This window comes from Saccopteryx bilineata, chromosome 4 (genome assembly GCF_036850765.1).
Source record: "Saccopteryx bilineata isolate mSacBil1 chromosome 4, mSacBil1_pri_phased_curated, whole genome shotgun sequence".
NCBI lineage: Eukaryota > Metazoa > Chordata > Mammalia > Chiroptera > Emballonuridae > Saccopteryx > Saccopteryx bilineata.
Genome location: NC_089493.1, coordinates 288,558,839 through 288,586,838, shown reverse-complemented (window position 1 = coordinate 288,586,838; position 28,000 = coordinate 288,558,839). Strand labels below are relative to the sequence as shown.

Genomic DNA, 28,000 nt, shown 5'->3' with positions numbered 1-28,000 from the left:
TTTAGAGAAAGAGGGAAGGGATGGGGAGAGAGAGAGAGAGAGAGAGAGAAACATCAATTTATTGTTCCACTTTTTTTTTAATTTTTATTTATTTATTTTTTACAGAGAGAGTGAGTCAGAGAGAGGGATAGACAGGACAGGAACAGAGAGAGATGAGAAGCATCAATCATTAGTTTTTCATTGCACGCTGCGACACCTTAGTTGTTCATTGATTGCTTTCTCATATGTGCCTTCAGCAGACCGAGTAACCCCTTGCTGGAGCCAGCGACCTTGGGTTCAAGCTGGTGGGCTTTTACTCAAACCAGATGAGCTTGTGTTCAAGCTGGCAACCTCGGGGTCTCGAACCTGGGTCCTCTGCATCCCAGCCTGACGCTCTATCCACTGCACCACCACCTGGTCAGGCCCACTTATTTATACATTCTTTGGTTGATTCTTGTATGTACCCTGACTGGGGATCGAACCTACAACCTTGTTTTGGGATGACATTCTGCCACTGAGCTAACTGGCCAGTGCATCAGCTTGGTTTTTAAGGTCTCATCTTGAGATTTGGAACTGATGCTTTAAAAGCATTTGCAATGTTGTAGGGTCACTCCCTAAACACCAGGTTTTGCTGGTGGAAATTGATCCAGAAAAAAGAGTTTTAAGACTTTTTTTTATTGTCAAATAATCTTTATTTGAAATATCTAATTTGTAATTTTTTATTAAGATTTTATTTATTGACTTTACAGCGAAAGGAGAGGGGGGTGTGGAGCAAGAAGTATCAACTCATAGTTGCTTCACTTTAGTTTATTGATTGCTTGGCGTATGTGCCTTGACCGGGAAAGCCCAGGATTTTGAACCAGTGACCTCAGCATCCCCGGTGGATGCTTTATCCACTGTGCCACCACAGGTCTACTTTGTAATTTTTTTTTTTTACTTTTTTATTTATTCATTTTTAGAGAGGAGAGAGAGACAGAGAGGGAGAGGGAGGAGAGAGAGACAGAGAGAGAGAAGTGGGGAGGAGCTGGAAGCATCAACTCCCATATGTGCCTTGACCAGGCAAGCCCAGGGTTTCGAACCGGCGACCTCAGCATTTCCAGGTCGACGCTATATCCACTGCGCCACCACAGGTCAGGCTACTTTGTAATTTTTAACTGGACATTCTACTGCACCATGCTGATATCATCTATGATATCATGAGGGTGGTGGCCATCAACTCTGGGCAGTCCCCAAGATATCTTTAATGGTTCCACAGAGTTCTCTAACTAAAGATCAGTGCCACATCTGTCGGGCAATGTTAACAATCTCATCAAAAGCAATATTTCTACCATGCTTATTTTTTAAATTTTTTTATTTTTGCTTCTTTTTGTCTCTTGGCAGTTCTTTGAGGGCTTTGATGCTCAGGGGCAGAGGCAGAAGATACTCCTTAATTTGAGCCTGTTTGGAATGGTCAGTTTCACTGTAATCCGCAGCCCCTTTTAGTTACCTGTTGCTTTGGTGATGTGATCACAACCATTTCTGGAGACAGACCCAGAGGACTGATCTTGGTGGCCAGGGCAGACGTGGCACCAACTTTCCCACTGGTGCACCTAAGGTTTACGACTTTGATCTTGTTAGGGTCGAACTTGGGCAGCGTGGTGGAGGTGGCTGGTGTTGGATGAACCTGGATTCCGGACAACTGAAGAAAGTTGCACCTAGGCCTCCTGCAAGCTAAAAGCTGAAAAAGAGGAGTTTCAAGACTTTTTACAGATTCTTAGGCATCAAATGACTCATATTCTAAAGTATTGATTATATCTAAAGGAAGACAGTGTTTTTATACCCATTTAAATGTTTTCTTGAGCTTGAATTTTCAATTTGTTCATTTGAAAAGATAAGAATTGTTTCAGCCAAACCCTCATTTGAAAAAAACACTCTTAATTGTGATGTTTGGTTTCAGTTCACAGAGAGGAAAGAGCTGTAGACCTCCATCGTGGACATTATCATTGTACTCTTTAAAGGATTCCACATAAATACTCTTTCTCCTTTTTTCACTGTAAAAACATTTGAAAGAGTCACAAGGTCAGGTCAGGATGGTGTCATTAACTGGATAGCACCACTGGGCACACAGTAGGTCCCAGGTGCTGTCCTACTATATAGTCTCAGTGGTTGTGGAGCATGGAATGGGACCTCAGGGTGGGTCCCCAGACAGTGGAGCCTTCCCGAGCCTCTCCAGCTTTCTGGAACAGATTACGATATAGTTCTTTCTCTCAAAGGAGCCGACAGTGGTGGATCGTCATCTGGAAATGGGTCTGGGGTTGCCTCTGCTGCCCCTGCAGGGGCCTCTCGCTCCTCCTCCCGGAACTTAGGCTCTTCTGGTGGTGAGAAAGAAGAAGGCAAGAAGGTCCGGCGGCAGTGGGAGTCCTGGAGTACCGAGGACAAGAACACTTTCTTTGAGGGACTGTACGAGGTGAGTTATGGGGCCAGATTAGGCCACTCAGACTCTTAGTCTCTTATCACTTGTATTTCATTTTTTTTGTTTTGTTTTTTTTGTGTGGTTTTTTTTTTGGTATTTTTCTGAAGCTGGAAACGGGGAGAAACAGTCAGACAGACTCCCGCATGCGCCCCACCGGGATCCACCCGGCACGCCCACCAGGGGCGATGCTCTGCCCCTCCGGGGCGTCGCTCTGCCGCGACCAGAGCCACTCTAGCGCCTGGGGCAGAGGCCAAGGAGCCATCCCCAGCGCCCGGGCCATCTTTGCTCCAATGGAGCCTTGGCTGCGGGAGGGGAAGAGAGAGACAGAGAGGAAGGGGGGGGGTGGAGAAGCAAATGGGAGCTTCTCCTATGTGCCCTGGCCGGGAATTGAACCTGGGTCCCCGGCACGCCAGGCCAACGCTCTACCGCTGAGCCAACTGAGCCAACTGTCCAGGACCCACTTGTATTTCTTTTTAAGTTATCCTTTGCCTTTTTTACTATATGGCTACTAAATCTACTAGGTTAGTAGTTCTGTTGGGGAGCCCTTAATGTGACTGTGGCAGGTTTGGGTCCCCAGAGCTGAGGCCTCCCAATTGTGACTTTAAAAGCTGTTACTAGAGGGGTAGCTGTTTGGAGGCATCTTTTTTTCTTTTTTTAACAGACAAAGAGTCAGAGAGAGGGATAGATAGGGACAAGACAGACAGGTATGGAGAGAGATAAGAAGCATCAATCATCAGTTTTTCATTGCAACACCTTAGTTGTTCATTGATTACTTTCTCATATGTGCCTTGACCGTGGGCCTTCAGCGGACTGAGTAACCCCTTGCTTGAGTCAGTGACCTTGGGTCCAAGTTGGTGGGCTCTTGCTCAAACCAAATGAGCCTGCACTCAAGCTGGCAACCTCAGGGTCTCAAACCTGGGTCCTCTGCATCCCAATCCGATGCTCTATCCACTGCTCCACTGCCTGGTCAGGCTTGGAGGCATCTTTATGTTTCTTTTCCTTCTCAGATTCTACCCATTGTCTTTCCAACATACTCAGGATTGAAGAGTAGTGCCCTTCTTTCTGGGCCTTCCCCTTGCAGCTGAGGGGGCTGATCTAGAGGGGTGTCCCCTGGGGGGAGGGGCAAACACTTGTCTCATCAGTCAGAGCAGCCAGCTCAGCCCTGAGAGACACTGCAGCTGACCTGGGACAAACTAAAGATAGAAAAAGCTGTTCCCTGATCCTGCAGCTGAAAGAAATGGCTGTGTTCCCTGCCGGCCGTTTTCACTGTCACTTCTTGTTTTTTCCAAACCTTTGTAATTGTAATGAACATGATTTTTTTTATTGTCAGGTACATATTTGATGGTGTTTCATAGTTCTTTTGTTTAGTATTTTTTTCATGTGTATAAATATAAGGTCTACCGGAAAGTTCTATCCGTTTTTGGAATAAAACAAAATACAAATTTTTCTTACCATCAATAAACTTTATTAAATAATATAATTGCCATTATTATTAATGATTTCTTGCCAGCGTGAGGGCAATTTGTATATCCCATTTTTGAAAAATGTTTTATCTTTTGATGCGAAAAATTGAACCAGTGCTTATTTGATATCTTCTTTATTTTTGAATTTTTTGCCCTTCAAAAAATTTTGTAAGTACAAAAACAAGTGATAGTCGGAGGGTGCTAAGTCCAGGGAATATGGTGGATGCGACAGACATATTTCTGTAGCATTTCTTCCTTGTTGAAATTCGTAAAAATTACATTGGTGTAAATGAACTTTATCAGTAGCCATGGGTACACTATCGCTTCACACATAAGACTAACGTGAATCAACTTTGTTTTAGTTAATTTGCTACGTCAGTATGTATACATTAAGTGATAAAAATGGAGAGGCACACATGCGCCAAATAAACATGTGCTTATGTGTCGAAACTTGTTGTGATAGAAACGGACAGAACTTTCCTGTAGATCTTACATTTTACTCCAGGTGTGGCAAGTCCATGGTCTATGTGTTGTTCTCTGCCTATTTTTTTTTTTTTTTTTTTTTTTTTTGTATTTTTCTGAAGCTGGAAACGGGGAGAGACAGACAGACAGACTCCCGCATGTGCCCGACCGGGATCCACCTGGCACTCTTGCCCACCAGGGGGCGATGCTCTGCCCCTCCTGGGTGTCGCTCTGCAGAGACCCGAGCCACTCTAGCGCCTGGGGCAGAGGCCAAGGAGCCACCCCCAGTGCCCGGACCATCCTTGCTCCAATGTAGCCCTGACTGCGGGAGGGGAAGAGAGAGACAGAGAGGAAAGGGGGGGGGGTGGAGAAGCAAATGGGCGCTTCTCCTATGTGCCCTGGCCGGGAATCAAACCCGGGTCCCCCGCACACCAGGCCGACGCTCTACCGCTGAGCCAACCGGCCAGGGCCCCTATTTTTATAAATAAAGTTTTTTTGGAACACAGCCATGCCCATTTGCCTGTATATTGTCTTTGGCCAATTTTGACTTCAGCGGCAGAGTTGAGCAGTTTCAGCAGATACTAAGTGGCCCATGACATCTAAGTGTTAACCTTCTGACCAGCCTTGCCTGCCCTTACCCATTGAGCTATTGATTGTTGTACAGTATGCATCTTCTGCATATACTGTGTTTTAGGATATATCTTTGGGCTATAGTGTCCACAGTAGGTTGTTCAGAAAATGAACCTTATTCTTTTAATAGTAAAGGAATTGGAATGATAGGAAAGTCTGTCCACAGCTGTGAAACAGACTCATAAAGGAAGGAGGCTTTGGAATTGAAACCATGAAGGGTTCATAGAGAAACCAAAAAGGAGACTCCTAAGTGGAGGCAGAGAACTAGAACTTGGTGCCGGTTTCTGAACATTCCTGTGACTGGTTTTCTCCCTTCCTGGGGCTGATGGTTTAGTCTCCCTGTCCTGGGTGGAAGAGGCCCACGTGTCGGGGTTGTTTAATTCAGATGTCCAAGGTGAGAAGGAAGTATGCGCATGAGGCTTGTTCTAGTAGGTGCAGTCATTCACGTAAATCCAGATGTGTGCTTTCTCTTCCCTTTGACAATTTTAAAGTACAGAAGCTGTTTTTGTATAGATTATATGCCTAAATTGCCTTCCTTTTTTTATTTTCCTATTTATTTTTTAAGTGAGAGGAGGGGAGATAGACTCCTGCGTGCTCCCTTGCCTGGTCTAGGGCTGATGCTGGAATTCACCGAGCTATCCTCAGCGCCCGGGGACGATGCTCAAACCAATCAAGCCACTGGCTGTGAGAGGGGAAGAGGGAGAGAAGGGGGAGGGAGAGAAAGAAAAGCAGATGTCGTTTCTTATGTGTGCCCTGACTGGGGATCGAACCTAGGATGTTCGCATGCTGTGCTGATGCTCTATCCACTGACTCAACCAGCCAGGGCCCTTAAATTGTCTTCTTTAAGCTGTTGAGCATAGAAGACTTGTGATACCTGGAATATTCTCAGAATAGCAACCATTGCTGATGCTAAGGCAACACAATTACTAGTTTAATGTGGTCCTTCCCTCTTGGGCTCTGCAGGGTGTCTTGCTGAAGAAAGCAGCAGGTGATGTGGTTGTCAGTTAAAAGTAGGAGGGCAAGAATTCCCATGAATGACTTGCCCTTACATTTTTTTAGGTGGATTAGTTCATTCCCTTCTCTTTGGTCTAGGCTTCTTATTCTAATATTTCTACTAGGTAGGTGTTTATTTTGAGGTCACCTGAATCCCTTAATAGTAAAAATGATTGGCTATTCTGATCACTTAATGCTTTCTACTATTGGTATTATGGATCCCAAATAGTGTGAGAGTGTGTGTGTTAGGGTGTGTTTATGTATTTGTATATGTGTGTGGGAGAGAGACAGAGAATGTGAGCACTGGCTCTATGTGTGTCATTTTGTGTGACCAGAACTTGGTGGGACTCTGATGGGGCCCTGATGTATGGCTGATTAGCTGGGGCAGACTATCTTAACTGTGGGGTCTGGGGGTAAAGGCCTCTGCTCTGAAAGTGTCACTTCTGCAGTGTTCTTCTAGGTTGTTCCTGCCTTTTTGATGCATACAAGTCTTATTTAGCTATGCTTCAAGTGGCAGAGACCCAGCTTAGAGTAGCAGAAAAAGACAAGGGGATTGAGTGGCTCTCATGACTGAGTGGGACAGGAAGGAGCTGGCTCCAGCTGACGATGTTATCTGTTATCCTCTTGTGTTGGGGGTGGTGGTAACATTTCTGTGCTTCTTTTCAGATACTCCTCAGAGGCAAGGACCCACCCTACCCTCACCCCTTTTCCAGCTAGGACAGCTTTAGGGAGGACCCAAATTAGCTGGGCCCATCTCAGACTGCTCCCTGTGACCCGGGTCATGGGTTATGGCTCCTGTGACAGAGAAGGGAGACGTATCCTAGACAGGTAGTTCTTCACAAAGCCTGTTGTCAACCTTTAATTTTCTCTTATGTCTGTCTGTGTCTATTTTTATTTGCTTCTGCCATACAATTCTTTTTTTAAAATTTATGCAAAGTTTAATCAGTCAAGTTAATCAAACTATCAAAAATTTTTATTTAGTGTATAGCAGCAGAAATTGAATTTTTTTGTAAATAATACAGTATTTGGTGTTTCCATTATTGACAAACAAAAAGCATTGAATCACAATTCATCAGGGTCATGTTCCATAAACATCTTGCAAACTTCTGTGACATCCTGAATAACGTTTCATCACTCCTCTCACCATGGTTAATTGGAAATGGTTTCAGTCCATCTAATTCATAGAGATCCCGCCTACGCGAACTAATGCAATAAAATGAAGATCTACTTTTTCATCTATATTTGTTGTCTCAGTTTGACCTTCATGGGCACTGGTCTCATGAGTAACTCACATAGCATCAGCTCTCCAGGTATCTGGCTCATTCTTCAGGGCTCATTGACACAGACTCCTCCAGGAATTTTTTCAAGGTTGATCCACATTCGAAGTGCATCTTGTCTTCATTGTTGGCAATAGCATGGATCAGTTTAGTTCCATAGGCTTTGCTGATTATTTGTTTCAGGAAAACAAATAATGGTGTAATATCTTGTCCCTGAGATTTTATTTTTTCCTCCTCTTCTGTTCTGAATACTTTGTGCTTTTCTGTAATAGGGAAGAGAAGTAACATTGCACACACTGGTCTTGGTACCATGCTAAGGAGTTCGGGATCCACTCCATATACATCAACAAACTGCCAGTTAGGATGTAGACCTAACTGAGAAACTGGTCGGTGACCTTGGGCTTGGCCTCCAGCGGTAGCCAGCACTGACGCTGCATGGCAGCTCTGCCCGGGCACCCTTCAGCCCTCCTGCCGTACAGTTAGTTCTTGATTCCTACCTTACTCTCACTCATAAGGCCAGCATCTTGGGCTTGTTGTTCACTGGGTTGTTAATTGCTGAAGGCCTCATGTAAATATAGAACACTGTCATCATGCTAGAAATTTCGCAAAGAACTCCCCATGTAACAGGCTAATAGTCTAATTCAGTAAATGTAACAGGCACGAAAAGTTGGACCATTACCCTGACCAGTGGTGGTGCAATGGATTGAGCATCAGCCTGGGATGCTGAGGGCCCTGGTTCAAAACCCGAAGGTTGCTGGCTTGAATGGAGAGTCAGCGGCTTGAATGCAGGGTCATCAACATAATCCCAAAGTTGCTGGCTTGAGCAAGGGGTCACTGGCTTGGCTTGAGCCCTCCTCCCCCAACCCTGGTCGAGACAAATGAGAAATTATCTTAAAAATAACAGCTAAAGTGAAGCAACTGAGTTGATGCTTCTCATCTCTCTCCTCCCTCTCTCCCTTCCTGTCTCTCTCAAAAACAAAAAAAAAGGACCACCAGAAAGCAAACACTTAACAAAAGCCACGAGAATTCAGAAGGCAGCATAGATTTAGAACACGGGATCAGGAGTCACAAATCCCAGATTCTAGTCCCTACCTGGTAAGTCAGTTCACCTCTGGGTTTGTTCTCCAGCTGCAAAATGAAGTCATGAGACTGAGAGGCTGTTGCACTGTTTTAGTCACAGGTCTGATCAGGAGCTGAGGAAAGTTTTATGGGGGAGGCGGCACCTGATCTAGCCCCTGAAGGAAGACATGTCAGACACAGCTATGTCATTTTATGTTTTATGGCCATTGTGTGTGTTTTTTTAATGAACAAGCTTTAAATTTTTTTAGTTTTTTTTTTTTTTTAATTTTTTATTTATTCATTTTAGAGAGGAGAGGGAGAGACAGAGAGAGAGAGAGAGAGAGAGAGAGAGAGAAGGGGTGAGGAGGAGCTGGAAGCATCAACTCCCATATGTGCCTTGACCAGGCAAGCCCAGAGTTTTGAACCGGCGACCTCAGCATTTCTAGGTTGATGCTTTATCCACTGTGCCACCACAGGTCAGGCAAATTTTTTTAGTTTTTATTTTAACTTTTTAATTTGAAACAACTTCAGACTTGGGAAAAGTTGTAGAATACAAAGAATTTCATATGCCCTTCACCCTGCTTCCCCGTGTTCACATCCGTGCAGCATGACCTACAGAAGAGGAGATTCAGAGTGGACGTGATACCTTTTCCGACCTGTAGGTCGTACTCAGATTGAGCTGGTATTCCCACAGGTCTCCTTTCTGGAGGAGGATCCCGCATTGCATTTAGTTGTCATGACTGCTAAGTCCTCCCATCTGGGACGGGTCCTTTGTTTCTCGTTTTTTCCACTCATGACTCTGACACCTTTGAAGACTCCTAGCTTTAGGTTGTGGGACGCCCCCAGTGTGGGCTTACAGAGGTCTCCTCGTGGTTCAGTTTTACTTTGTGTTTTGTCAGGAGCACAGTAAGAGTGCTGTGCTGTTCTTGGAGCGTCCTCTCCTGCACCCGCAGTTCAGGGTGCTGTCTGCCTCAGCCCTGCTGTTGTGAGCGTAACCCCCATCCAGTCGCAGCTCCCAGGTTCTCCATTGCCAAGTCACTTTTTTTACTTCGAGACTATATAAACCCTGTTTCTCATTCTTTTTTTAGAGAGAGAGGGACAGACAGGAAGGGAGAGAGATGAGAAGCATCAGTTCTTCATTACAGCACCTTAGTTGTTCATTGATTGCTTTCTCATATGTGCCTTGACAGGGGGCTCTAGCCAAGCCGGTGACCCCTTGCTCAAGCCAGTGACTGTGGGGGATGCACGCTCAAGCCGGTGAACCGTGCTCAAGCTGGATGAGCCCGCACTCAGGCCAGCAACCTCAGGGTTTCGAACCTGGGTCCTCAGTGTCCTGGGTCAATACTACCCACTGTGCCACCGCCTGGTCAGGCTCTCATTCATTCTCCCACTAATTTTAGCCACTATTGTAGCTTCTTCCCTGAAACAACTGTTTCTATGAAGTTTGCCCACTGATGATCTGACTCCATTATTTCTACATTTATTAATTGAACCCAGTATAAGGAAAAGTGCTCCCTTCCCCATTTATGTATTTATTCAGTTCTTTATTTATATTTGTATAGACTCGAGGATATTTAGGCTGTTCTATGCATTGTAATCCATTTTTATCGTTGTTACTTTTATCATTTTATTTTTATTTACACTTGACATTATTGTTGATTTTGTTGCTCATATCATTCTAGATTTTGGTCACTGGTAGCTTCTTCAACTTGGCTTCTGTGTGCTTTCAGTACACCTCTATTACAATTTGACATTTTGAGCACCTCCCTTTCTTTTTTTTTTTTACAGAGGCAGAAAGAGTCAGAGAGAGGTACAGACAGACAGGAACGGAGAGAGAGAGAAGCATCAATCATCAGTTTTTCGTTGCAACACCTTAGTTGTTCATTGATTGCTTTCTCATATGTGCCTTGACTGTGGGCCTTCAGCTGACTGAGTAACCTCTTGCTTGAGCCAGCGACCTTGGGTCCAAGCTGGTGAGCTTTTGCTCAAACCAGATGAGTCTGCGCTCAAGCTGGCGACCTCGGGGTCTCGAACCTGAGTCCTCTGCATCCCAGTCCAACGCTCTATCCACTGCACCACCGCCTGGTCAGGCTTTACTTTCTTTTTTTTTTTTTTTTTTTTTTGTATTTTTCTGAAGTTAGAGACAGGGAGGCAGTCAGACTCCTGCATGCACCTGACCGGGATCCACTCGGCACGCCCACCAGGGGGCGATGCTCTGCCCATCTGGGGCGTTGCTCTGTTGCAACCAGAGCCATTCTAGTGCCTGAGGCAGAGGCCATGGAGCCATCCTCAGCGCCCAGGCCAACTTTGCTCCAATGGAGCCTTGGCTGCGGGAGGGGAAGAGAGAGACAGAGAGGAAGGAGAGGGGGGTGGAGAAGCAGATGGGCGCTTCTCCTGTGTGCCCTGGCCGGGAATCGAACCAGGGACTCCTGCACGCCAGGCCGACGCTCTACCACTGAGCCAACCGGCCAGGGCTCCTTACTTTCTTGCACTACCAGATGTTCCAGACTTTCCTGGTACTTTTCTTACCCCAAGCATAGTCTGTGATTCCCTGGTTAAATGTTCAAGTTTGCAATCCCTGTTTGAATATAGCATATATTTTGTATGATGGAAGCAATGACAGTGTTTTCTGAGTGGTCAATATATTGTTGTATGTATTTTAAGATGGCCAGATACACAACACCCTGAGTACCCCCATTGTCTTGCCCTGTCTTCTGATCGTATTCACAAAGCTATCTCATTCTAGGGTCTCTAACAAACTCCAGATATTAAGCCATTTGTTTGAATGATAAGCTTTATATCTTTCCTCCTCTAGGGCCTTTGCCCCTTTGATATTTCCTGCTGTGAGAGCCCTGTCCCTCAGTTTCCGTTGTTGCTTTAGCTGTTATTCTGATGGAAACCTGAGGTTCTAGGGAAGCGAGGTTGAAGTTGCTATGCAAATAAGAGCTGTGAAAGACACTTGCTGCTTGACTGCAATGGTTTTCTTTCTCTGGAAGTGTCTGCGTCATACGCATGGCTGCCTTGTAACCTCTGTGCTTTTACCATGGGCTTATTTTCCAGCATGGGAAAGACTTTGAAGCGATCCAGAACAACATAGCCCTCAAGTATAAGAAGAAGGGCAAGCCCGCCAGCATGGTGAAGAACAAGGAACAGGTGCGGCACTTCTACTACCGCACCTGGCACAAGATCACCAAGTACATCGACTTTGACAATGGTGAGCGTGTGTGTGTGTGTGTGTGTGTGTGTGTGTGAGAGAGAGAGAGAGAGAGAGAGAGAGAGAGAGGGGGGGCCTGGTCTCTGGGGAGGCTGGGTGGGAGGTGGGCTTGAGCTCTGGTCAGGAGCAGAGAACTGATTTTCCCCCTTTTTCTTTATTTTAAGTGAGAGGAGGGGAGATAGACTTCTGCATGTGCCCTGACTGGGATCTACCTGGTAACCGCTGCCTGGGGCTGATGGTCGAATCAGCCGAGCTGTCCTCAGCACCTAGGGTCAACGCTCAGACCAGCTGAGCTATCCTCAGTGCCTGGGGCCAACACTTGAACCAACTGAACCACTGGCTGCTGGAGGGGAAGAGAAAAGGGGGGGGGAGACAAACAGATTGTCACTTCTCATGTGTGCCCTGCCTGGAAATTGAACTCAGGACATCTGCACACCAGGCCGACACTATCCACTAAGCAAACCAGTCAGGGCTCAGAGTTCTTAAAAGAAATCACAGGGCATACTCTTTGCTTGGCCAGCCATGTGGCTTGAACTGTTCTTTCCTCACAGCACTTGAGCTGGTAGTACACCCGTCTCGTAACCGTTGGTCAGATTGAATGACAAGGAAGCTATGCCTGTTTCTGATGGCTCTGAGAGCCTAGGGTGTTTGAGTCCCTGGCTTGCTATGGGCCCGTGTCCCCACTGGGAGGGAGGGCACCACATTCAGTGAGGAGAGGCCAGAATTAGACTACCACTTCAGTTCTTCTCTCCACAATAGGGGCTCATTGGATTTAGGGTTGGCAAGGCCTACTGCATGTCCCCCAGGGATGGAGGGAGCTTTCCCAAGGCCCTTGCCATCTGTATTGGAATCCAGATTTGCGTAGTCTCTCCTGTCTTGAATCCACATGCGTCTAGGTCATTGCCGGGAATGGGTCTGACTTCCGGCTAAGAGCATACTTTCTGATGCACATTTCTCTCCTCAGGTGAACCATCGCCCCTTCTTGTCTCCATGTCAGGAGAATTGGGTCTCTGTATCATTTCTCCTTCTCAGTCTTCAGTTTAATTGTTGTTAATCTTGCTCTTCATTTCTACAGCTTTGGTCATAGGTCATTCCAGACATTTGCTTCTCCTGACTTTGCTAATTTCTGATGCTTCTCTTCAAATACTGTCATGTGCTGTTGTGCTCGGCCATAGCTGCAACTCTTTCTCAGATCATTAGCTTATGTGAGATATCAACACGGGTCCAGGGCTGTTGCTAATATCTGTTGTCTTCACAGACACCCTCCCTAACTTACTCTGTTGCACATGGGAATGAGTTTTAGCTGTTCAATCCTTTCTATGTTATCTTTCTTTATTTCTTTTTATTAAATGAGAGGAGGGGAGATAGACTCCCATATGCGCCCCAAGTGCGATCCACCTGGAAACCCCCATCTGGGGCTGATGGTCGAATCAACTGAGCTATCCTCAGTGCCCTGGACCGACGCTTGAGCCAATCAAGCCACTGGCTGTGGGAAAAGAGAGAGAAGGGGAGAGGGAGGGGCAGGAAAGCAGATGGTCGCATCTTGTGTGAGCCCTGATCAAGGATTGAACTTGGGATGTCCATATGCAGGGCTGACACTGTCCACTGGAGCCCACTGGCCAGTTCCCCTTTCTATTATCTTTTACATTTTTCTTCTTTTGTTACATATCATATTCTGTGGAGACTTTCTGAAAGGCAGTCTGTGAAAGCAGGCCTTTCATCCACTTGGGCTGTTCTGGAGAAGCTCTCTTCCAGTAAGAAGGATGGTTACCAGTGTGTGAGATGATTGGGAAGCTGTTGGTGATGAAGTGTGGCAGGAGGGTGCAGAGGTCTCAGGAGCTTTGAACCAGCATGTTTTGTTCTTTCAGCCTGACCATGCTATGGTGGAGGGGGCTGTGTTGCAGGAGGCCTCAGGTTCCCAGTGTAGATGTGGTCTCATTTGCTGCTTCTGAGGTCTGGCATGTCGCAGGGCCTGCACACCCAGGCTTTTTCCTGTGTAGGTTAGAGGTGACTTAAAGGAATGTTTTTTTCTAAGTATTTGTCTCCTCTCCATGCTGAGTAACCTTCTAATCTCCTCCCCGTCCCTGGAGGTGCCATTCTTCTTTGGCCCTTTTGCCAGCTCATGGGTGAAGGGAGGACAAGTCTGCCACCCCAGGTTCTGCCTCCCTCTGTGCCTTGGTTCCACGTCAGGCTCTGTGGGGTACACCCAACACATGTCCTTTCTCCGTCTCTGCAGTGGGGCCCATGTTTCCCTCTCTCCCTCCCCTCTATTTCCTACCTTCTTGGCATCTCATAATTCTCCTCTTTCTCCTGGTGGTGTCCTGGTGTGACCCTTGAGGAGCGCCTTCTTTCTGCGGATCTGATGGCTCTGCTGAAGTCCCTCTTGCTAGTCCTGATAATGTTCCACGCTGGTTGCAGGCAGCTGACCACGTTAAGCCTGAAGGCCCACCTGCCTCTTGGTGCTGCACTGGCAGTTGCATCAGGACTTGGTGCTGTCTAGCCATTTCTCAGCCCCTCTCCCAGCCCCTGGCAACCACAGTCTGCTTTCTGTCTCTGGATATGCCTGTGCTGGGCTTTTCATGTAAAGGTACATACGTGGCCTTTTATGTCTGCCTTTTACTTAGCATAATGTTTTCCAGGTTCGGACAAGTTGGAGGCATCCCCAAACTATGGCCCGCGGGCTGCATGCGGCCCCCTGAGTCCATTTACCGCCCCCCCCCCCAGCCGCCGCACTTCTGGAAGGGGCACCTCTTTCATTGGTGGTCAGTGAGAGGAGCACTGTATGTGGCGGCCCTCCAACGGTCTGAGGGACAGTGAGCTGGCCCCCTGTGTAAAAAGTTTGGGGACCCCTGAGTTAGAGCATATGTCAGAACTTCAGTTCTTTTGGCTCAATAATAATATTCCATTGTCAGGAGAGACTGCATTAATTTACTCATTGAATAGTGAATCTTTTTTTTTTAAAGATTCTATTTATCGATTTGAGAGAGCGAAGGGGAGGGGGGGCAGGAACATGAAGCATCAATTTATGGTAACTGCTTCTTTTTTTTTTTTTTTTTTTTGTATTTTTCTGAAGCTGGAAACGGGGAGAGACAGTCCGACAGACTTCCGCATGCGCCCGACCGGGATCCACCCAGCACGCCCACCAGGGGCGACACTCTGCCCACCAGGGGGCGATGCTCTGCCCCTCCGGGGCGTCGCTCTGCCGCGACCAGAGCCACTCTAGCACCTAGGGCAGAGGCCAAGGAGCCATCCCCAGCGCCTGGGCCATCTTTGCTCCAATGGAGCCTTGGCTGCGGGAGGGGAAGAGAGAGACAGAGAGGAAGGGGGGGGGTGGAGAAGCAAATGGGCGCTTCTCCTATGTGCCCTGGCCGGGAATCGAACCCGGGTCCCCCGCACGCCAGGCCAACGCTCTACCGCTGAGCCAACCGTCCAGGGCCTGGTAACTGCTTCTTATATGTGCCTTGACCAGGAAAACCTGAGGTTTTGAACTGGCGACTTCAGCATTCTAGGCTGGCGCTTTATTTACTGCACTACCACTGTTAAATTTGAATAGTCAATCTTAAAGTGTTCTAAGTTGTGGTCTCCTATGAGAGCCTGATGAGATCTGTGGGCCTTTCTTTCAGGAGAACATTCTGGAATGGCTGATGTATGATGTTAGCCAAGTCCTAGGCTCTTTAGAGCCTGCCTAAGGTTCAGAATCATTGTTTTAAATTATTTATTAAAAGCCTCATTTTCCAGGCCCTGGCCAGTGGCTCAGTGGGTAGAGTGTTGACCCTGCTTATGGACATCCTGGGTTTGATTCCCGGGTCAGGGTACATAGAAGTGGCTGTCTGCTTTTCTCTCTCTTCTTATCCTGCAGCCAGTGGCTCAGTTGGTTCAAGCGTGGCCCTAGGTGCTGAGGATAGCTTGACTAGGCTGAGCATGTCAGCCTTAGGCGCTAAAAATATATCAGTACTTGAGCATCAGCCCTAGATGGGGTTGTCGGTTAGATCCCAGTTGGGACACATGTGGCAGTCTGCCTGCTCTCCTCTCACATAAAAAAAATTTTAAAATAAAAAATAAAGCCTTATTTTCCATTTCTTAATATATTTTTCTTTCCCTTTTCTGTCATGATCACACAGCTGAATGTTAGGACTTTGAAAACGGGTCTCTGAGGAAGAACAGTTGTGAAGGTGAAGGACAAATGACATTGGTTGCTGTTCTGTCAGATAATCTAACTGTTCTAGATTGCTGTAGCTGGACTTCTAAACCATGATTAGATTTGGTTTCATAGAATACAAAAACTTAAAAACAACAGTGTCTTAAGCACATAGGAGTTTATTATCTTGTGTCAGAAACCCCTGCAGTAGGTGGTTCAGGGCAGACATCGCGAGCTCAGTTCCTCCCGTCTTTCCTCTGCCATTCTTTTTTTTTTTTTTACAGAGACAGAGATAGACAGGGACGGACAGACAGGAATGGAGAGAGATGAGAAGCATCAATCATTAGTTTTTCGTTGCGCGTTGCGACTTCTTAGTTGTTCATTGATTGCTTTCTCACATGTGCCTTGACCGCGGGCCTTCAGCAGACCGAGTAACCCCTCGCTGGAGCCAGCAACCTTGGGTCCAAGCTGGTGAGCTTTTTTGCTCAAGCCAGATGAGCCCGCGCTCAAGCTGGCGACCTCGGGGTCTCGAACCTGGGTCCTTCCGCATCCCAGTCCAACGCTCTGTCCACTGCGCCACCACCTGGTCAGGCTCCTCTGCCATCCTTAGTGCTCTCCTGTGGCCAGGATCGCCCAGGCAGTAGCTCTGAAGGGAAAATGAGCATAATTCTGCCTGGATCAGTCTTTTTTTTTTTTCTTTTCCAAGTGAGAGGAGGGGAGATAGACAGACTCCTGCCTGCACCCCGACTGGGATCCCCCCGGCAACCCCATCTGGGGCTGATGCTCTGCCCATCCAGGGCCATGCTTGCAACCGAGGTATTTTTAGCACCTGATATGAAGTTTCCATGGAGCCATTCTCAGCGCCTGGGGCCAATGTGCTTGAACCAGTTGAGCTATGGCTACAGGGGATGGGGGGAGAAGGGAGACGGGTAGAAGGGGAGATGGTCACTTCTCCTGTGTACCCTAACCAGGCATTAAACTTAGGACATCCACACATCAGGCTGATGCTCTACGTGAGCCAACCAGCCAGGGTCCCGGATCAGTCTCGAGTCTTTCAGAGGTCTCTCAAAATACTTCTTATTCCGTAGGCCAGAACTTAGTGGTGTGGCCATGTCTAACTTCGGGGCAGTCTGGGACATGTGCTGCCTTACCCATATGTGTTGGTTCCCAAATATAATGAGGCCTGTTACTAGGGAACAAGGGAGCGTGGGTATTAGCAGTGCCAGCATTTGAGCCATGGTTCCTTTCTAATCTGGCCCCAGGCCCAGGACGTGTATATCAGTGGTCAGAGGAGGCACAGGAGGTCAGCTTCTATGGTTCAAGGGCTGTCCACCTCACTCAGAGCTCAGGCAGATTGTGCATGTGTGGAGAGAGGTGGATGACAAATTTGGTGATGGTCACATCCCAGCTCCTCTGCCTCCTTGGGAGCCAGCTGTGCTGGACATCCTGTTTTGTCCTCCCAGGGGACATTGATCTTCTAGCTGTTAGGACTAATTTTCTAACTACCTCCCCACTTGTTTTAACTTTGTATTTCGAAAATGACAAAAACAACTGTGTTGCTGTGTAATCTCCCAGTCCCCCCACCCCCCAATGTTAACATTCTGTGGTTCCAGGGTGCAGTAAACAGAACAAGACAGCAGTGGTGGGACTGTTCCCCAGCGCTGTTCTTGTGCACACGAGCTGACGAACGCCGGAGCAGCTGTGTTCTCCCTCTTCTAAAGCCTTCCTGTTTCCTGTCTTTCAGTGTTCTCTCGGGGGCTGAAGAAATCGTCCCAGGAGCTCTATGGTCTGATCTGCTATGGCGAGCTGCGCAAGAAGATTGGGGGCTGTGAGTACCAATCGCTTGTGCTGCCCCTGCTGTCCTGGCAGCTTCAGAGGGGACTTCGGCCTTTCACAGGGCACTCGTGGCTCCTCCTGGCAAGGCTTGCTGTTCTGCACTGTGGGGGTTTTGATCCTAGTGACTTCCGTTTTCCCTCCAGACTTCTGTCTTAAACATTTTAATGTACAGAAACAGTGAAGAAGAGTACAGTGATCACAGCATACCTGCCCTTAGATTTTCCAGTTGGTGACCTTTGTCATGTTTCTGTGTGACTGTTGCTCCTTCCTTCTCCCCTACTACATACTTGCTTTTTTCCTGCTCAACCGTTTGCCTGTAAGATACAGACATCCTGACACATCCCTAAATCCCTCAGACTGTCACCTGAGAACAAGGACATTCTCCTACACACCCGCAACCCTATCATCACAGCCAACACATTTCACAGTTATCAGACAGGGAGCCTGCGCATACTCAGAAATCGCAGCACTTACCAGCATGCCTTCTGGGCACTCATTGATGATACTGCCCTGCTTGTAGCTGTGTGTCCCATACGTCTTTTGACAGGTGTAGAATTCTGATTGACAGTTTTTTTCTTTCAACACTTTAAAATTGTCCCACCATCTGTGGCCTGCTCTGTTTCTGGTGAGAGGTCACATCTGTGTCCTTGTTCTTCTACAGGGCATGAGTTTTTTTTCTCTGGCTGCCTTTAAGGTTTTGTCCTTGTCTTTGGTTTTCATTCTGGCTGTGTGTTTGTGACTTGTCTTTTTTCTCCCAAACATACATACATATATATATAATATGTATATATATATAAATTCAAAGACTTACAGTGAGCACCCAAACATCCACCACCTAGATTCTCCCATTATCTGGCGACTGTACTTGCTTCCTCCCCTGGCTCGAGGACAGCACTAAGTACTGGGAGGGCAAAGGAAAAGTGCAGGGTCTGGACTCATCATCCAGTAGATCCTTGGAGCCCAGGGCTCACAGCTGACCACAGCAGACATGCTGGAAGCGGAGAAGCAGGAGAAGCATGCTCAGGGCACAGGGATCGCCCTGAGGAAGGAGTCCCTGAACGAGGCAGTTGAGGGTGAGTGTAGGTTCGCTGTAGCCTGGGATCTGAAATTTTTCTGAGGAGCGATCATTTGTGCAGAGGCAGGTAGTGGTCCAGCTGAGAAAGTTGGGGGTGGGGCAGAAAAGATGTGCAGGTGGGGACAGCGCTCTCAGTGCAGGTGACACCTTGTTTTGACTTTGAGGGATTGGTTACTGCTAATGTAGGGGTTTTATTCTGGAAGATATTAGATATTCCATAAAGCATTTTGATTCTACATGAGAGATAATTTTATGGGACTCTTGTCCTATTTTGCTTCTAACTGTTTGAAGGTCATGTCTGTTTCTTTTTTCTGTTTCAAGGTATGGATGACAAGAATGCCACAAAGTTGAATGAACTCATTCAGGTTGGGTAAGTGTAAGTTGAATTGTGAGGCACCACTTGCTCCTGGTGGGTGTTTGCATTATTCTCTGAGATGCAGAACTGGAAATGTCTGCCTGTCCCTTTCACTCACCAGGACCACGTGAGCTTCTGTGCTGTCACCCATCCCTCTCTGGTCCTTGTTTTAAATGAACTCTCCCACCAACTAAGACCCCTGCTGGTCAAAGTCCAGCTGCCCTGTTGGTGGAGTTGGCTCCTGGAACAGTCCTCAGTGGCCTCTGCTACATCTGTAGGGCATTGCCTTTCTGCACCTCTGGTTCTTGTCTCGCCCCAGCCGAGGGTTGGAAGGCCTGTGAGCCTGTTTCTCAGGTGTAAGGTCCTGCCTTGTGGAGCTGGCTGTGTGCACTTCTGCTCTGGGTCCAGCCAGAATCTGCCTTACAGATGCCTGTGTTGTATTCATGAGGCTTTATTTCTATGAACTGCCACCCTTTTACAGACGGTCCTGATAGTAGTTAGGATCTGTATTGCCGCCATGCAAAAGGGCAGTGATTCGCTCCAGCTGCCAGGGAGTGCGGACAGTCTTAGCAAGTGGTGGCACTGGGCAAAGGGAGCCTCCTAGAGGTCTATGAGGTGTGGTCAGGCAAGTAGGAAGAGGTGACGCACCATGGCCTTGTGGGTCATTTGTCACCCCCTACACCACATTCAGCGTTTGCAGCGTTAGCATCTCATCTTTCTCACCCTTCTACCTTCCCTGCGTTTGTCAGGTGGAAGCTGTATTTATTCCAAGATCTGGGGTGTTTGAGGTGATGCTGTGTGCATGAGGAACCTTGTGAAGTAGGGGGAAGATCCTTGGCTGAGATGATGGGATGGTTTTTTTTTTTCTTTTTCTAAGTGAGAGGAGGGGGTATAGAGAGACAGATTCCCACATGCTCCCTGACCAGGATCCACCCAGCAACCTCTGTCTGGGGCTATGCTCCCAACTGAGCTATTTTTAGTGCCTGAGGTGGAGGCTCCACGGAACCATCCTCAGTGCCCAGGGCCAATGCGCTCAAACTAATCAAGCCATGACTGTGGGAAGGGAAGAGAGAGAGGGAGGATGGGGAGATGTGGAGAAGCAGATGGTCACATCCCCTGTGTGTCCTGACCGGGAATTAAACCCGGTACATTCACATGGCGGGCCGACATTCTCCCATTGAGCCAACCAGCCAGGGCTGAGATGGTTTTTGATGTTAGTGTCTCACTAGCAGGTGAGAGTTACCTCCTGAGGGAGCATGCTTCCCCTGTGATGTGATTTTTAAGCAAATCTCACTTTATCTTTTGTTTCAGTTGCCCCAGAATCCTTGCATGAGAGGGTGTTCCCTGCTCTTTGCTTGGGTGTTTGAGGCTGGTTTGATAGAAAAATAGTGACTTAGCTCTGTCTTTGTCTTAGTATTTTGTTGTCGTTTGGTTGGTTGGTTGGTTTTGTTTTTGTTTTTTTGCAAGAGCACAGAGAGAAGGACTGTCTCCTAGGTATCTAGAGGGACGTGCATGTCTGACACCTAATCGAGGTTGGGGGAAGGCATGTTTTAGCTTGAAAATGGCTAGAGGCTCAATTTTAGGGCTGCTAGAGATTAGAGAACACCAAAGCTCTGCGCTGAGTCTGAAGGTACAGATAAACCCAGGAGCAGAGCTGAGACTTCTGTTTCAGTAAGGAGCTGCCTCAGTGAAGCCCCAAGTGAGGTGATGGGAAGGATGGTTTAGAACCAGCAAGGATTCAGGAGGAGTGTTTATATCGTATATGTACTTTGAATCCTTACTTAATAAATAGTATTGGGTTACTTACATAAAATGGATTTCTATGAGTTCTTACTGACAGAATTGATGATTAAATAAATAAGGGACAAGGTACAAGTCTCCCATGCAGAATTCCATGTCATTTATGTAGTACTCCTCCCTCAAGGAGGGGAGGATAGCTCCCTTCTCTCAAGCTCCCTTCTCTCAGTGTGACTTAATTTCTAAAGAGGACAGTATAGGAAGTGGGGGAAGAGCACAGATCGGAGACTTCTGACAGACACAGCCTCAGCCCAATCAAAGTCTACACCGACCGATAAGCCAGGTTGACAGCATGGGGAGGCATGGTGCTATAAAGATGTCTGCTCTCCCTGAATTAATCTAGAAATGCATGCAGGTGCAGTCAGCATCACAAAGCAGTTTCTTTGAACACTAAGTTGAAGTATGATGAGCCTGCAGGACAACTTGCAGACCCTAAGTGCACAGCTCTTGAGTTTTCACAAAGTGATCCCACCAGGTCACCGGAATAGGTGTCACACCACCAACCTTCCTAGAACCCTCCCTTGCACCACTCCCACTCCAGTTGGCTCAAAGTAAGAAGAAAGGCCAATTAAAATACCATGTTTCACAGCTAGGTGGAGAGGTCTCAGCATTGTTGATTGTGTTTGCAAACAGTGGGGACCGACAGAGTTTATGAAATGTCTCACTTGTGTGTGAACCCTCTGGCCCAGAAGTCCCACTTCTAGGAAGTGATTCTGTCAGGGTGAGCCCTTCTTGTGAGTGGGTACATCACAACGGCGCTCATGCTGGCGAAGGGGAGTCACAGAGTGAAGAGCTGCTTAGGCTTCAGGCACGTTGTTTTCAGAAGTGAGGCGGAGCAGATAGACACGTTTGGACACCAAACTGCTACATCTTTGGGGTGGTGGGTACATGGGTGCCCCCTCTTTCTATTTCATATATAGTTTTTTATTTGAACATTTAACCAGAATGTACTTTGATCAGAAGAGAAACTTTTCATAATGGGGAAAGATGTTTTTATTAGTTTTAAACTGCTATGATTAGATTTTCTCTAGGAGGATATATTTCTCTGTATTTCTGTAGCACATGTGGCTTAAGCCTTTGTTGTGCCCTGCCGTGAGTGGATGCTGTTGTTGCCTGGTGACAAAACCCTCTAGGAGCCATTGGAGGGTTGTGGTGTGAGGGAACCTGTCTGTCCTCAGTGGGGCCCAGAGAGGCCCTGGACTCAAAGAGTGTTCAGCAGAGGCTGACACCCTCTGCTTCTCTCCTGCTTTTTCCCCCGAGGCCCCATGACAGTGTTTGATGCGGGTGGGGGTGGGGTGGTGGTCAGCAGTGCTGCTTAGGGACAGGCCTTCCCTTCTGACCGACTGCTGCTGCCTCTCCCCTGGGCGACAAGCTTGTGCTTACCCCTTGGCTGAGAGCTCCGATGCCACCCTTACTGGAGACAGAAAAATCTGGACATCATGTGTTCCTCATGTGTGACTTGTCAGCACTGCGCTCTTCCCGCCGCCGTTGGTGCTTGCCCGCTAGGGTCCTCACCAGCCTGGAGCTCAGAAGGCTCTCCACTCAAACGTCATCTCTCAGGCCTTGTTCAGTCTGAGTCCCAGGGACCCTCTGCCAGATCCTGGGCAAAGAAGCACATGACAGTCGGTGCCTTCAGTGCCTTCTTCCACTGTGACAGAGGAGCATCATATACTAAACCCATCCATATCTAAGAAGCAAGACAGCTGCTTTTATCATCTTTCCGAAAATTTTATCATGAAAAAGTTTAGACGTCAGAGTCGATAAAGTAGCACAACAGCCACCTATATACTCTTCACCTGAACTCACCAGTAGAAGTGAAGAGAATTAGATGCTCTTTTTTTGTAGAGGCTTGTGTCAAATTACCTTGCATGTCCCTCTTACAGTATGTAATGAAAAAGATGGGGAGGCTGAGGAAGCAGAAATCTGCTCAGGCGGTGCCAATAGAGCATTGCTCATGTCAACAAGGATTTCAGCTAATGGGATGGTGAGCCAGCCAGCTGGGAGGAACCTGTCATGGTGCCTCCAGCTCTTCCTTAGGGGCCTCACCTGCTCATCTGGCTGCTCTAGGCTGGGGTGCCCTGCCTGTTACATAGTTATCTCTCAGAGGGGTCCTGAGACACTGGGAAAAGGTTTGAAACAGCATGGGTGCCTTGCCAGCTCAGTGAAAAGGTTTCTGTCTCTAGCCATAGGGAGATCTGAGGCAGAAAGCCTACTGTGTGGCAGGTTCACTCATAAGTTCTAGAAGGAACTGAGTACCCACATGAACCAGGCACAAGAGTGGGTGCTGGGTGTGGTAGAGTGGGCAGGGCAGCTAATGAGGTTCACTGTGTGTGTTGGGGGGGTGAGAAGTAGAGCTGGGAGGGTCAGGCCAGCCCCTCTGCAGACTGAGGGGGGATCTGGGTGGTCTTGGCAAGAGTCTCATGGTTGCAGAGCCCCCTTGTTCTGGGTAAAAGCATTTCTCTTATTTCATGAAGGAGCATAGTGGGGTGTGCAGCATCCATTTTAAAATTTATACTTTAAGACGTTTTTTGCTGTACAGTTCAGCAGGTTAAAAGAAAAACTATTTTTAGCCTGAACAGGCGGTGGCGCAGTGGATAGAGCGTCGGACTGGGATGCGGAATAACCCAGGTTCGAGACCCCGGGGTTGCCCGCTTGAGCGCGGGCTCATCTGGCTTGAGCAAAAAGCTCACTAGCATGGACCCAAGGTCACTGGCTCAAGCAAGGGATTACTCGGTCTGCTGAAGGCCCGCGGTCAAGGCACATATGAGAAAGCAATCAATGAACAACTAAGGTGTTGCAACGCGCAACGAAAAACTAATGATTGATGCTTCTCATCTCTCTCCGTTCCTGTCTGTCTGTCCCTATCTATCCCTCTATCTGACTCTCTCTCTGTCCCTGTAAATAAATAAATAAATAACAAACAAACTATTTTTAGAGTCATTTTAGGTTTACAGGACAATTGAGTAGTGAGTAGTGAGGTTTCCCATATATCCCCTTCTGCACATATTGTCGTCATAAGCATTTGGTAGTAAATAGTACATTGTTAGAATTGATAAATGCATTATTATTGGCTGAAGTTGTCAACTGATGGTCATTGGCACCAATTCAACGCTAAGAGGAATCCTCAATTTGGGGTGTGGTGAAGAAGGAAATTTTATTCAGTGCAAAATAGCTCAGCTGTGACACAACATGGCTGCAGCTGTGAAACAGCCCTGGGGCCAGGCCTCTCCCCAACTAGACAGTTATGCTGTGCTCTTTGATGGTCTGCTTTGCTCCTTGCTGGTCTTTATTGCACAGCTCTGTTTTGTGCCAGTTTGCTCTGGTCTGCCCTGGTCTGCTCCACTTTGCTCCAGCAGGACATCATTGGTGTGTCAGCTCAGGCAGGGGAATAGTGCCTTCAGTCCTCAGTAGGAAGAGAAAATGTGCTCTCAAAACCAGAAGGGAGCTGGCTTATACAGATGGAAGTCCCCTCCCCTGCTTCCTGATTGGTCCCTCCTCATGCAAATGAGAACTCCAAATCCTTACAGTTTGGCCCTTAAGGCAAGGTCTTGATTGGTCAGAATAGAGCAGCTCTGGTTGGTTGGAGATGGGCAGCTCTGATTAGTGGGAAAGCCTCAGTCCTATTGGTTGAAATAGGATTTCATGAATTTTTTTTTATCCCCCTTGATTTGAGGGGTGAAGCACCAACTTGTTCCACTTAGTTCTGTTTAGTTATGCACTCATTGATTGTTCCTCATATGTGCCCTGTAGGGGATTAGTGAACCCACGACCTGGGTGTGCTGGGACAACACTCTCCACTGAGCAACCCATCCAGGACCTCCAGGAACTTTTTTTTTTTTAAAGAGAGAGACAGGAAGGGACACAGATGAGAAGCATTAACTGTAGTTGCGGCACTTGAGTTGTTCATGAATTGCTTCTTGTATGCCTTTGGCGGGTTCCAGCCAAGCAGATGACCCCTTGCTTAAGTGGTGATCCCACGGTCAAGTGGTGACTCCGCACTCAAGCTGGTGAACCTATATTCAAGCTGGCGACTCGGGGTTTCGAACCTGGGACTTCAGTATTCCAGGTTGATTCTCTATTCACTACGCCACCACTGGTCAGGCCAGGAACCTCTTTATAAGGGCTGGCTCAAATGGCACAAACAAACAAACAAACAAAAAAAGACAAAACAAACAAAATGGCAGAAACACTTGTATACAGGCAGGTGGACGGTTTAATGTAGGCTTCTTCCTGAACTGCATTTTGTATGAGGGGCCCCTGTGTAGAAATGGCTGCTAGGCTCTGTTTTTTTGTTTTTGTTTTTAACTTAAGGCCAGTTAACCACTAGGAGTCCTTTTTAGTAAGCGTCTTTTTCAGGGTTCACAAGTCTCTTGGTGGTGTACATTCTGTGGGTTTTGACAAATTCCCAATGTCCAATATTCACTGTTGCAGGATCCTGTAGTTTCACTCTCTAGAAATACCTTGTACTCTGCCAGTTTATCCCTTTCTTCCCTGAGGCTGGGCAACTTCTGATCTTGTACTGTTGTTTTGTTTGGCTGGTTGGTTTTTAACTTATTTATTGATTTTAGAGAGGACCAGAGAGAGAGAGAAACATTGATTTGTTGTTTCACTTATTTATGTCATTGGTTATTTCTTGGATGTGCCCTGACTGGGGATCAAACCTGCATCCTTGGTGTATACTATACACTGTATAGGGATGATGCTCTACCAACTGAGCTATCCTGCCATCCTGCCAGGGCTTGTGCTGTCTTCATAGCTGCCTTTTCCAAGAAGGTCATAGAGTTGGAATCATGCAGCAGGTAGCCTTTTCAGAACAGCTTCTTTCACTTAAAAGGTCGAGTTTTTACAAATGCATAGAGTTGTGTACCACCACAATCAAGGTACAGGGCAGTTTCGTCACCCCAGGATCACTTGTGCTGACCCACTGTCGCCATCCCTTCACTTATGCCCAGCTGCAGCAGCCATGGAGCTGCTCTCCCTCCCCCATGGTTCTGCCGTTCCCAGAACGTCATCTAAACAGGATAATATGGGACGTGGCCTTCTGAGGTGGGTGTCTTCCACGCTGCAGTATACATTCTGACATGCATCCATGTGGCTGCGTGGATCCTTGCGTGCCTTTTCCTGCAGAGGAGTGCCTCCGGTGTGGCTGTATGTGGTCTGTATATCCAGGGCCCAGTGAGAGACAAGGGCTCCTTATAGAGAATAAGCAGCCTTACACATCTCCTCCTGTGGAGATGGTGAGTGTTGCCCAACTCTATGTGGAACTGCCAGAACTTTTCCAGGGAGACTTCCATCTGATCTTCACACTCCCATACTCAATGTTTTCAGTTTGTTCTTTTGAACCAAGTAAAGAACTTGGTGTGAAGTGGTATTTGATTGTGGTTTTGATTAGCATTTCTCTGATGATGATGTTGAGCATTTTTCTTTTATTTATTTGCCATTTGTATATCTTTGGTGAACTGTTTGTTCAAATCTTGTGCCCATATTCTTATGTTTGAGTTTAGAGTACTCTTTATACATTCTAGACACAAGTCTTTTGTCTGGTGATTTGTAAATGTTTTTTTCAGTCTATGTCTGTCTTTCTCTTTTGGAAGGAGAGAAAGAAGCATCGATTTGTTGTTCGATTTAGTTGTGTTCTCTTCGGTAGTTTATCGCGTGTGCTGTGACTGGGGATCAAACCCGCAACCTTGACATATCCAGATGATGCTCTAATCAACCAAACTACCTGGCTAGGGTCTCCTGTTTCCTTTTAAAAGATTTATAGTTTGAGGCCTGACCTGTGGTGGCGCAGTGGATAAAGCGTCGACCTGGAATGCTGAGGTCGCTGGTTTGAAACTCTGGGCTTGCCTGGTCAAGCATCAACATATGGGAGTTGATGCTTCCTGCTCCTCCTCCCTTTCTCTCTCTCTCCTCTCTAAAATGAATAAATAAAATCTTAAAAAATAAAAAAGATATATAGTTTGATGTTTAAATCCATGATCTACTTTGAACTAATTTTTGTATATGATGTGAAGTTTATACCAAGATTTATCTTTTTGGCTGATGGGTGTTCTGTTGTCCCAGCCTCATCTGTGGAAAGGACCATCCTTCTTGCATTAGCTGCTTTTGTATTATCTAAGGTTAATTGTACTATGTGGATCTATTTCTGGACTTTTAATTCTGTTCTATTGATTTATGTGTCCATTCTTTCACCAGTAGACATCAGTTTTTAAGTACAAAGCAAAAACCATGTAAAAGTGAAACAGAGATGGGGGGAAATTAGTATGGTGCCTTGATTTAAGACCAAAAGCTTTGAATATGTAACCAACTTCCTGTCTGTGCTTCTCGTTCAGATCTTTTTCAGTTAACGGAATCTCTTTTGTTATAAAATTATAGAATTAGATAAAGAAGTGAGTTGAAAAAAACTCAAAAATTGTATCTTATTACAATGGTCATAGACCCAGCAGCATGCTTATTGGATTTATCAAATAACTGCAGAGAAGAAAAGAAATCTCTCAGAAAGAAAAGCCAGACTTCCGTGCACATAGAGGACTTATTCTGTTGACTATTTTGTCAAAGTAGCACTCAAGTGCAGGCATTCGAATAGAATCCTCCGGGTGGTTACATTCCCTCAGAGGTCAGGCTGTACTGGCCTCTCACTAGTCTCACCTGTCTTTCAGCCACAGGGCTGGTGTGTGAGGGTGAGGAATATAGACCATGTACGAGGACTAAGGCCATTTCTGGGAGGTCTTTTCCTTGTGAACTTGAACATGGCTTTACTTTATACAGGCTTCAGCTTCGCGCTGCTCCTACAACTTCCATTTGAGAGAAAAGGAAAGTGATTGTATTTTCAGAATGGTTAGCTAACCAGATAATCATAAAAAGGGGGCTGCTAAAGTTCTCTTAAAAAAAAAAAAAAAAAAAGAAGAAGGAAGTCGCAAAATAGCAGTTTAACAGAAAATATGATTATCACAAACACAGGTGCCAAATGACACAGCTCAACCTGCTCTGTAAGTCTAGCCTGCTGTGGTTTTGTTTGGAGGCAGATGCAGCAAAAAGTGATGATGTGTAGAAAAGTCCACTAGTCCCCTGAAGCCCTTGATGGGGAGGTTGTTAGGAACTGAGGTGGTGCTTAATTACTGCTGTTTCAACCCCCCCTCCAGCCCCCTGTGCAGCCCTGCTCCAGCATCATTCACAGTCACACCCCCAGCTAGCACCTCGGGGCCTGTGTCTCCCACGGGCTCAGGGGGCTAAGACTCCAGCATTTGGTCTCAGTGGAGCGTGGTGGTCA

General features: G+C 46.9%; 1 protein-coding gene and 1 pseudogene across 3 annotated transcripts in view; one reads left to right on the top strand and one right to left on the bottom strand.

The window, feature by feature from the left end:
• CRAMP1 (cramped chromatin regulator homolog 1) overlaps positions 1 to 28,000 on the top strand; it is a 67,797-nt gene that overhangs the window by 13,641 nt on the left and 26,156 nt on the right. For all 3 annotated transcript variants that reach the window (XM_066275327.1, XM_066275325.1, XM_066275326.1), the window contains exons 3-6: positions 2,232 to 2,425; positions 11,376 to 11,529; positions 17,412 to 17,495; positions 18,900 to 18,948. In XM_066275327.1, the coding sequence (XP_066131424.1) occupies positions 2,232 to 2,425; positions 11,376 to 11,529; positions 17,412 to 17,495; positions 18,900 to 18,948 (481 nt within the window). The remainder of the gene's footprint in view (positions 1 to 2,231; positions 2,426 to 11,375; positions 11,530 to 17,411; positions 17,496 to 18,899; positions 18,949 to 28,000) is intronic.
• On the bottom strand, positions 6,766 to 7,693 carry LOC136334084 (ubiquitin carboxyl-terminal hydrolase isozyme L3-like; annotated as a pseudogene).